At 57.2% G+C, this 11133-nt stretch overlaps 1 protein-coding gene across 1 annotated transcript; it reads left to right on the forward strand.

Moving 5' to 3' along the window:
- Positions 1-1004: 1004 nt before the first annotated feature.
- FGF8 (fibroblast growth factor 8) lies at positions 1005-10878 on the forward strand (the record flags this gene model as incomplete). Its single annotated transcript, XM_082002604.1, has 5 exons — positions 1005-1036; positions 1131-1167; positions 3253-3433; positions 7699-7805; positions 8744-10878. 5 exons carry the CDS (start codon positions 1005-1007, stop codon positions 9029-9031), a joined length of 645 nt encoding a protein of 214 aa, XP_081858730.1. The 3' UTR covers positions 9032-10878.
- Between the last annotated feature and the right edge of the window lie 255 nt (positions 10879-11133).

An 11133-nucleotide genomic window follows, 5' to 3' on the forward strand; every position in this document is an offset into this window, starting at 1 on the left:
CGAGCAGGCGGCGCCGGCCCCGGCCAGGTACCGGCCCCGGGGGCCGCCCGCCGCAGCCCCGCCGCAGCCCCCGCCCCGGTGCGCAACAGGTGGCGGGGCCGGGAGCGCCGGGGCTCGCCGGAACAATGCAGCCCTCGGCGGCCCTGCCCGGGCTGCGGGGCTGAGCCCCGTCCCGTCGCCGCCGCCCGGCCCCATGGCCCCGCACCGCCGGCCCTGAGGGCGCCCGCCCGCCCCGCCAGGTAAGCGCCCGGCGGGGATGCTCGGCGCGGGGGGGGGGGGGATGTCCCGCTGCCCGTTCCCCGCCCCGGCTGCGGTGTTTGCTCAGCCTCGCTCCCTCCCGAAACTCCGGACCCCCGTCCTCATCCCCCCGGTAATCCTGTTAATGTCTGGCACGTCCCGGGGGGGCCCGCCCGGCCCCAATCCACAACGCGCCCGCGGAGCGGCGAGCCCCCAGCGGGGGAACCGCGGCCCGACGCTCCCTCCCTTCTTCCCTCCCTCCCAGCCCTTAAACCCCGTTTTACAGATGGGGAAACTGAGGCACGGGGCAGGGAGGGCGTCCCGCCGGCGGCTGGCCGCGGAGCCCGGCACTTAGCGCTAGCCCCCGAGCCCGGCGACACCTGGCCTGCCGCCCCCTCCGCCTCGGCAGGTACCGCCGGGGAGGGGAGCGGGGGGCGGCGGTACCGACCGGGCTTCCCCTGCGGCGGCGGCCGCCCGCCCGCCCCCCCCGGCCGCGCCCGCCCCCGCCGTCGGGGCTGCGGGGCTGCGGAGCGGGGCGGGGGGTACCCCGCGGCGGGGGGCCGCCGGCCGTGCGCCCCGGGGGCTGGGCGGGCGGGCGGGCCGGCGGGGGCCTTTCCCCTCTGTAGCCGCTTGTGCCCTCCTTTCCTCGCGGCGAGGACGCGCCGGCAGGGCGAGAGGAGCCGAGGAGCCGAGGCAGCACCGCGCCGCCCCCCGGGCGCTCCCCGCCGCCACCGGGCCCCGGGTCCCGGCCCCGCACCGGTGTCGCGATGGACCCCTGCTCCTCGCTCTTCAGCTACGTGTGAGTACCGGCGGCCCCGGCCCTCCCGCCCCCGGCCCGCAGCCCCCCCCGCCCCGGTTCACACCTCTCTCCCGCTTTCTCTCCCCCCTCCCAGGTTCATGCACTTGTTCGTCCTCTGCCTGCAAGCCCAGGTAAGTGCCCGCTTGGCCCGCGGCTTTGTTTGCCCCTCGAGGTTGGGGGGGGTGCCCCGCCGCCGCCGCCGAGCGCCCCGGGCTCGGGAGAGAGGGAGGAGGAACAGTTTAAAACCCAGGAGACAAAAGTCGCCCGGTTGTAACAAGCCGAGGACGAGGGGCTAGACCCCCCCGGGACGCAAAATAAGGTAGGGAGTACCCGGGGTTTCAAGGAATTGCGCAGAGTTATTTTTAAGCAGCTTTAGCCCCCGCTCCCTGCAGTGGCACCGTGGATACCCCCGTTCCTCTTGACCGTTTTGGGTTTTTTTTCTTTTTTTTTTCCTACACCGCTTCATCCAAAAAGTAAAGCGGAATTAAGAAGACACCACTCCACCCCCCGCAAAAAACCACCCTTACTAAAAAGCGCAGGTTTTGATTCAGCTTAAAATTGTCCGACTTTAGCATCGCTGGTTTGTATTGCCAGGGACAGAAGTGTCACGAATAGATTAAACAGCCCGGGCAGAGCTTGTGCAACACCCACATGCCAGCAGGCACGCGTCGCTGGGAGCGGTGCCTTCAAACCGGGGTGAAGCCCCCCTTCCCCTGAGATCACAGGTGCAGAAGCTTTGTTTAAAATGCCCTTTAAGCTACTATTTTTTTTTTCCCTTGGAAGCTTGAGGGAAAAAAAATACTAAAAAATCGAGTTTCCAGCCGAAAAGCGAAGGGAGCTAAGTGCTGGGAGTGTGCAGTTGTATAAAAACATAGCTGTAATATTTTAGACTATGAGATGGAGACCAAATAGCAGCATGGCTAATGACCTCTCCTCCACATGGTACCCTCATCAGAGCTGGGGAGAGAATCCTGCTGCATTATCCAAAACCCGTCTATAGGAAACACACACACAGAGGCAGAAGCGGAGGGAGAGAGATGACATTGTCAAGGGGAGATATCTCTATAAAGCCAGTGTTGGGAGAGCGGCGGCTTCTGCTTTTATTGGGTTTTTCTGTTGTTGTTGTTGTTGAAGACGGGAGGAAATCTTCCCATTTGACGTGGGGGTGGCGGGGGGTAGTCCCAGCCTTCTGATGTTGAAAGGAGCTATCTCCTAACATTTGCTCAGAATACATCTTTATAAATGTCAGGGAGCAGCGAAACTTTCCAGACTTAAAAGAGGGATTTGAGATGGTGGCGGGGTGGGGGGGGGGGGAAGACTTCTGTGCAAGCTTGGGAGCCTGGGCTGAGGGGGGGAGCAGGTTTGGCTGCTCATGAAAATCAGTTAAAGCCCAGGAGCAGCAGCGTCGGGTCTGGAGGGGACAGGCTCAGCTGCGGCTCCGGGGCCGATGCGTTCGGTGTGCCGGGGCTGAGGACAGCCCTGCTGCCGGCACCAAACAGCCGGCTGCGGGGCAGGGATGTTTGCACAGGTAGCGCGTTAGTATCCTTGGGGTTTTATGCCACTAAAGACCCAGGCTGGGGCACGTTTTTCTTACAATGCTTGCACCCCGTAGCTCTACCTTCTCTGGGGACTTTGTATTTAAAGAGCTCAGTAAGTGGGGCGTTTGGGAGCAAGTGAGGAGCCTGGGACCCAGAAGAAAGCCAGCTGTTGAAACTGATGGGGCAGCAGCTGGGGTACGTGGCCGGGGCAGCCGGAGCAGCGGTATGCTCCTGGGAGAGGTGTGGGGAGAAAGTATCAGTCCCTCGTGGGGGGGACAACCCAGTGCCATCCTGCACTCCGCCCCCCCCCCCGACGCCCTCCAGTGCCCAGCCTTGATGCCCATCTCAGGTACCCCTGTGCCAGCCGGGACCCGCCGAATCCCGGGGAGGCCTCTGGGGTCATCGAGCCCCGTCACGCTCCCGAGTCACCTGCACCTCTCTGCTTAGGGCATGTCTGGAGCGGACACGGCTCTGCGAAGGGCTCTGGTCGCTGTGTCCTGGGGCTTAATGCTCCTTCTCCCGGGGAGACTTTGGTGGCACAGGAGGTACCACCGTGGCCCCGGCTCCGTGCCTCCCCGTAAAGCCCGGCTGGAAGCCGGTGATCTCGGCTCAGCCCATTTGCCCCTCTGAGGAGTAGAGATTATAATGGTGTGTCGTATATTTTTTAATTTCCTAAAGGTAACTGTTCAGTCCCCACCTAATTTTACACAGCATGTGAGGGAGCAGAGCCTGGTGACGGATCAGCTCAGCCGGCGGCTCGTCCGTACCTACCAGCTGTACAGCCGGACCAGCGGGAAACATGTGCAGATCTTGGACAACAAGAAAATCAATGCGATGGCAGAGGATGGGGATGTGCACGGTAAGGACACATGATGGGGGGGAAGCCGGGGAAGTGTTTGCAGCCCAGTGTGGCGATTGATGATTTCCGTCCTGTTTGTTAGCCAGAAATCATTAAAATCGTTCGGCTTGCGGGGTCTTGTAAAGGGAGAACATAGGGGTCGGCGATCGGCGGCTGTGTGATTCGAGGTGAGGGCAGGTTCCCCGTGCTGCGGGAGGGGATCGGCGCTTGTGGGATGGGCTCTGCTCCTTTCTTTCCCGTTCCTGGTTTGCACCTGACTCGGAGGGCTCGGGGCTGCAGCGTGGTGAGCAGCATCCGTCCCTTCAGCCCAGCTCTTTGCAGGGCTGGGTGTCTCTGGGACTTCCTTTTGGAAAAGAAATAGAAAGCTAAAAAAAAAAAAGAAAAAAGCGGAGAGGGGAAAGGGGTAGCGGCTGCTTTAGAAACCCTCCCTAAACTAGAACTGTCTGAAGTGGCATTTTCCTGAGGTACCTCCCATCCCTCCCTTCTCAAACCAGATCCCGAGCAGGGGCCAGCGAGGCAGCTGGCCACGGGCGAAGATGCTGCGGCATCTCCAGAGACAAAGCAGGGGGGACTGCGAGAGCCTGCGCTACGCCGCGGCCCCTCTGCCATCACCCCGGCCCTGGCACCCCCTCCCCAAAACCTCCACCCGCTGGGGCAGAGGGGACCGATCCCTCTGCTGGAGACACCCGAAGCCCAAATACTTTGATCCCGCGCGCTAATGACACGTTGGGGCGGTCAAACGCCGCGCAGGGGTCAGCGGGGCCAGCGAGCCCCGGCACCGCTGTGGGGCCAGCGGCCGGAGGCCTGATCCTGCACCCGGATCAGGGAAATGCCTGTATTCGTGCACGCTGTACATAGGAATCACAACTGTTTTTCTTCGGTATTAGCTGCAATTTCCCTTTCTTGCTTGGGGAGATTAGTAGAAACACTTTTCTTCCTTCCCCTTCTGTTTCGGTTTTTTTTTCCTCCTTCTTCCTTTTGCTTTGGCTGAAAATTTCACGCTGGACTTCAGCAGTTCAAGCGCAGCACAGATTCCATCTATACGGTATTCCATACATCCAGCATTAATCTTCCAAATTAATGATTCCCACCCTAGAACAGCTCTGGCTTGAAAGGGCATTAGCTAATTTCCCAAGCAAAAAAATCCCATCTTGTTTTAGTCCTATAATGCCTGGATTTTAAAAGGCAGTTAGTGCATATTTAAATAACGACCAGGTTTAAATAAGGCCAGAAGGAGGGGACTGGTGGTGGCTTGAAAAACTCTATTAAAACATAATAAAAGAAGGTTAAGCATTTGAAGAGCTAAGGAGGAAAATGAAGACTGATCTAAACCAGAAAGAGAACAAGCAGTTTTTCAGATGTAAAGTTTTAAGAGTTGCAAGTCTGTAAATGTTAAAATAGAGGTTCAGGATTGTTCTATATGAATCTCTAGGGAGGCCCCCATGTCTGGAAGAACTATTAAAACGCTTCTTACTTTCACCTTTTTTAACATTTCCTGAATACTTTCTCCTCTTCGCAGTCCAGTTGGGGGATCAAGTGTGTCTCGCTGCATTTTTTCAGCATTTACGTAGCCACTTTCCCTTCAAAGTTTGAGCATGAAACATAATTTTACTGGGATAAATCTGTCATTTAAGTGAAAGAATAGAGTTGAAAATGTTAAGCTCCCGCCCCCCCCCCCCAAGGGGAGGGGGGAAGAAAGGACTCCCCCAAAATGTTTTTCAGAAATTCACTTTTGCAGCAGAGAGCCCCCCTCCCCAAGCCCGCCCTTCTGCTTTTTTTTTATCTCATTTTCGGGGGTGGGCGTGTAAAAGGGGTTGATTTATTTTTGCAGATGACCCCTTTCCCCAACGCTGACGTTTTTACAGCCGACTTAACATCGAGTCCGGCGTTTTCACTTATCTGTCTTAATTGTCAATATTTGATTGGCTTTTTTTAATTCTAAGGGAAGGCGGGTAGCCGGTGCAGCCAGGCTCGTCCCTCCTGGGCCATGTCGGCCACCAAGCAAACCACCGGCGGCTGCAGCCTGGACTAAGCCCCACGGGCGGCCGGGGACGCCGGCGCAGCTCCCTGCCGACTTGCCGCGTTCATCTGCGCCCGCGATATTCTGCTGGCTGGGGCGGGGGTTTGCGGGATTCGTGGGTCACCTGTACGGGTCTGGGGGTGCGGGTCCCCGGGGACGGGTTGCCTTCACCCGCGGCTGACGGGGCCGGAGCCGTGTTGCTGGCCAGGCTCCTGCGGGGCGGTGAACCCGGCCGGTGGCTGTAAATCACGGGGGGGGGAAAAAAGGCCAAAAGAGAAACGATGTGCATCTTTAAAGCGGGGTTTTGTGCTCACTGGGGCAGAGGCCTCCCCCGCTCCCTCCCTCCTCCGTCCCTCCCTCCCCGCTCTTTCTATCTCTCGGAGAGAAAAATCAATTCTCCTCAAACCTTTTACTGCCTCTGAGATCAATTCCCCCCCCCGCTTTCCCCAATATAGATAAATAGGGGGTCACTGTCTCAGCGCTTCGTTTGCAGAACACCGCATCTCCCGTGGCTGGTTTTGGGGATGATGGGTGTGTGCCAGGCTCTGGGCATTGGTGCCGGGGCGGCACATCCTGGAGTTGCCTCTTCCCAAATTTCTCGGTTCTGAGTCCAGTCTGTGCCTGGCTGGGGGTGGTGGGCTGCGGGCGCAGGGCAGTTCGGGGACGAGAGATGCTGCAGGGTGACGCTGGCAGGAGGGAGTGTGGGGAGGGGATGCCTGCATGAGCATAGAGCCTGTCTTGCCCGGCAGCACCAAATCAGTTGGCCTCAGCAAATTTTGGGATGCCCTTTCCATTGCTCAACACAGCTACTGCCAGCACTGCCCGCTCGCTGTCCCCACCTTCCGTGCACTTGACCTCAGCAGCGCCTGTGATGGGAGGGATGCGGGATCAGGGCATCACAGAGACAGAGAGGCAGCAGTTTGCTCTAGCCCAGAGTGTGATTTAAGCTCACTTTAGCTTGTGCATGTGCCCACAGCCTCCTTCTGCCGTTCAAAGCATCCTCCTGCAAAGCCACCTGCTCCAGAGCCACGTTGCTGCCCTCGCTGGGGCTGGCTGGTGGCTGAGCATCCTTGGGTAGCGATGTGCAAGACAGGGCGGACCACAGTCCTGAGGAGCCAAGCGGCCCTTGGGCAGAGATCAAGGAGGAGAAATAAGGCATCAGTGGACTTATTCCCATAATAAGGCTACAGACTTGGAAGCTGTGTGGGCTGCGCTCTAATTACGTGGCCAAACTGCGGTTATGGCACTAGGGGCTGATGCTGGGCAGGAGGTGGTGGTGGTGGTGAGATGGGACAGTCCTGGCTGGCTTTTCAGTGCCGTGGGGAAATCTTGGGTGTTTGGCGTAGCACAGCCCTTTTGAGGTGCAAACAGGTAGCCACCATCCCTGTCGGGGCTTGCCCCGGGGAGGGGAGCTGGCTCTGGGGACAGCAGCTGCAGGGCCGGGGAGAAGGATGTCCTGTCCCCATCCTCCCCTTTCCCTGGGGATGGATGGGCTTTGGGGCTCGGGTTCCCAGGGCGGAGGCAGGGAGGGAAGGTGACAGGTCTATTTATAGGCAGCCCATCGACCCGGTGATTTGCATAGCTCCTTCGGAAGTCGATCGATGCCTCCATTAAAAAACTGAGACCAAATCAATACGCCCTCTCGACTCGTGCAAAGGTGAAAGGCATTAAAAGGATGGCTGTACCCTTCACGCCTCCCCTGCCAGCTGCAAAGTCACTGCTCCTCCTGCAGCCCTGGCCCGGCAGAGAGACATGGAGTGTGTCCCCTGGGCTGGGGACAGCTGGCAGCACACTGTGCACTTCCAGAGGGTGCCTGCCTGCTTCCTGCCTGCTTCCTTCCTGCAGGCTTGCTCAGGTGTGCCTTGATTTGCAGGGTATCTGGCTTGTTCTCCACCAGCCAGTGCGTGCCCTGCCCGCTGCCCTGCCCGCTGCCCTGCCTCCCTTCTGGGACATCCCTGCAGCACCTGAACCGCTGAGCCCCGTGGAGCTGGGCAAGGCAGAGCTACTCCCCTTCCAGCATGGCTCAGGGTGGCAAAGGGACATGACCAAGGTTATGCAGGGACACAGTGGCAGGGTAGGGGGGGCCAAGGATGGCTCTTAACCTCGTGCCCTGATTTTACGGCGCTCTCTGGCCCAGTTGCTTCCATGCCCAGCATCGGGCATTGCTGGGGTCTCCATCCCTGTGCCTGCCGCATCCTGGAGCTCTCTGACCTCCCTCTCTCTTTCCTCCTGCTGCTCTCTCCAGCCAAGCTCATCGTGGAGACGGACACCTTCGGGAGCCGCGTGCGCATCAAGGGCGCAGCCACAGGCTTCTACATCTGCATGAACAAGAAGGGGAAGCTGATCGGCAAGGTAGGGTGCTGGGATCAAGGCCATGGGAGGGACAGAGATGTGCTATGGGTGCTGTGCGTCTTGCTGGGAGAGGAGCTCTTACCCAATACGGAGCCCATCCGTGGGGATGGGGAGGCGGGATGGGGGTCCCGGGGGCTCAGCCAGTGCACCCCTTTGGAGGGCAGGGGGACGAACCATCCTGCAGCCCGGGTGGCAGGAGGCAAGGGGGCATGCAAGTGAGGGGGTGGGTGCCGTGTGGGGCGCATTCCTTGTATCTCCCCAAACAAATAGGCAGATTGCTGGGCTATTCTCCCCGATTACATGGTACAAGTGCCAGGAATGTTAAGATGCTCCGTTGGGGCTGGCCCCAAGGCCAGGCCCTACTGCGCACCAGTTAGTCACGCTCCCTCCGAGCCTCGATGCACCCTCCCTGGGCGCGGAGGGGGCTGGATGTGCAAAATCCCGCTGGGGCAGTGATTGTCTGGGCGGATTTTTCACGGCAGCTCCTTCCCTGGGGCTGGCCGCTGCGGCTCCCCACCCGGTCCCACCGCTGCCCGTAATGGGGAGGAGCTCAGCCTCCGGCTGCATCTGTGGGCATCGTCCCCACAGACCACACGTCACCTCTCCTGCCCCGTGATGCCCCTCCTTTATTAAATACCCCCGGGGGGATAGGGTGAGGTGGATGGAGAGTTTGCTTGCGGTCATGCTGCCGGGGGAACCAAGCCCCTGGCACAGGTGGAGGCAGGGTGGGAGCGGGCAAAAACCCCCTTGGGGGTGCAGTGGAAGTGAAGGCTGGGACAAGCCACGCTGGGGCCCGCAGCCCAGTGCTGGCGTCGCACCGGGGACGTGAGCCGCAAGGAGCAGCGCCTGCCTGTGCCGCCGGCCGGGGCTTGGGGTGGCGAGAAGAAGCCTCCACCCGAGCGGCCGTTGCTGGAATCCCCCCTCTGTCCCCTCTCCAGAGCAACGGCAAAGGCAAGGACTGCGTCTTCACCGAGATCGTCCTGGAGAACAACTACACGGCGCTGCAGAACGCCAAGTACGAGGGCTGGTACATGGCCTTCACCCGCAAGGGCCGCCCGCGCAAGGGCTCCAAGACCCGGCAGCACCAGCGGGAGGTGCATTTCATGAAGAGGCTTCCCAAGGGCCACCAGACCACCGAGCCCCACAGACGCTTTGAGTTCCTCAACTACCCCTTCAACCGGAGAAGTAAAAGGACTAGAAACTCCAACGCCAGGGCGGGCCCTTGACTTGCCCGCTGCTGCCCGCCCTTGCCTGCACCTCTCCCGGAGGATTCGTCTCTGAGCTTGGTGGACTATATGTAGAGACTTTCCCATATGGGTATTAAACAAAAAAAAAAAAAAAAAAGGGAGGGAGGAAGATAAAAAAAAAAAATGCTCTAGTTGTTGACAATTTTGGGGGGCTGGTTTGGTTTTTACAAAAAAGAAAAAGAGGAAAAAAAGAAGAGAGGCTCTATTTTTGTACTCCAACTTTAAAAGAAACGTTCAAAGACTGGTGAAGGGAGAAGAGCCCTTCGCTTAGAAATGTTCTAGTCTGTTTTTGGGGTTGCGTTTTATTTTGTAATTTTTTTTTTTTTTGTAGCTCTAGGGGGAAAGGAGGAAAAAAAAAATCACCGTTTAAAACAAACAAGCAAAAACAAAAAATGGAAATCCAAATCTGGGAGCGATGTGCTACTTAAATGAACTGAACTGACGCTTACCGGAGAAGACGGAGAGGTCGCAAAACAATTAAGGGGAAGGGATTTATTTCAGAGGTGGTTGGAGGCCTCCCGGGTGGGATTTGGAGCCTGGGTGATGTGTGGGCACTGCCTGTGGGGGCTGGCTGCGACCCCCGGGGTGAGGACCGCTGGATGCTTTGCTTCCTCGGGTGCGCCTACTTCTTCGGCCGAGCAAGGGGCTGCTGGAAGCCGCTTGCGTCCTTCTGAAAACGCTGCTGGCTTCTCAACTCCCAACTTTTTTTTTCTCAGGAGGGGACAGGGGTGATGAACACCTCAGAGAAAGTCCTGAACTGGCTTGGTACCTCTTACTCACAAGAGCATCTTTGGCATTTCTTTTGTTTTAAACTACTAAGGTGAGGCAGTGGGTGATGGCTGCTGTGGAGCAGGCTGGTAACTGGTTTTTTAATTTGGGTTTTGTTTTTTTGTCATGTGGAAAATGTGAACTTCTCACCAAAAATTGATATCTGTTTATTTTTTTTTTTTTTTATCAGATGGAAGTTTTCGTCCGTAAAATTAAAAAAGTTTACAAATTACTGTGGAGCCATTTTGGGCTGGTTTTGTCGTAATATTCAGTTTGTGGTTGGGACTTGCATTGTCAACGGTCTCTTCCAGGTTTGCTCTTTGAGAAATACAGGAGAATCCTTGTCATCCTAGGAAAGGAGAGATTTTCTTTCAAAATTTCTCTGTTGACAGAAGCCCAATTTTCTATTTAAAAAAATAAAACCCAACAAACAGACCCACAAATAAAACCCAAAGGAAACATTAAATCTCTTGAGTGAACATCCCCAGCCAGCCCCGCTCTGCACATGCTGCCCTGGGACTGCGACTCTCTCCAAAGGGTTAAAGCAATTATTCTTCACGGGGAGGGCAAACAAAGACACTGGATAGGAGCCAGAACCAGGGGTGACTTTTCATCCAATCTTTTTTGAGTGTTTGGGGTTTTGGTTTTTTTTTTCTGTTTCCTTGAGGATTTTTGTTTTGTTTTGGTTGTGTACAAATTGAATATGAAATGATTTAAATATTTATTAAATATGTGCATTAAAAATTTGTATTAGTCTAACTGAGCCTGATGCTTTCCAGGGAGGGGCTGGGGCTGGAGAGGCAGGTTGGAGAGGGGTGAAGGAGGAACGTGAGGCGCAGGATGGGGCTGAGGGGGCCGCTTGGTGTGAGCCCCTTCCCGAGGGAGCAGAGGTGAGAAGAGGGCGGATGCCCTGAGATCTTGTGGAAATCACGATTTTTCCTTGCAGCAAATTCCAGGTTTAGTGGGCAGATGCCACTTCCTTGCCCTGTGGGGACAGGGCCATTGCAGGCATAGTGCAGCAGAGCCTTGACCGCAGGTTTTAAGCGTGGGATGAGGCTTTCCAAGAGAGAAGGCTGGTATCTGCTCCCCTCTGGTATAGATGAGCTTGGTGTCCGTGCAAAACAAGTGGTTGGGTCCGCTCCTTTGGTGGACACACAGCCCTACCGAGGTGCTGGGTCTTGCCCAGAGCGGCCGATGGGGGCTTTGGATGTGGAGTGGTCTCAGAGATATGGAAGGATGCAAGAATAAAATCGTTAGATGTGTTTTTTTTAAAAAAATAATAATTGCAGAAAAGGAGCAGCCTCGCAAGGCGA

Source organism: Phaethon aethereus (genome assembly GCF_964289735.1).
Source record: "Phaethon aethereus genome assembly, chromosome: 7".
NCBI classification, from domain to species: domain Eukaryota; kingdom Metazoa; phylum Chordata; class Aves; order Phaethontiformes; family Phaethontidae; genus Phaethon; species Phaethon aethereus.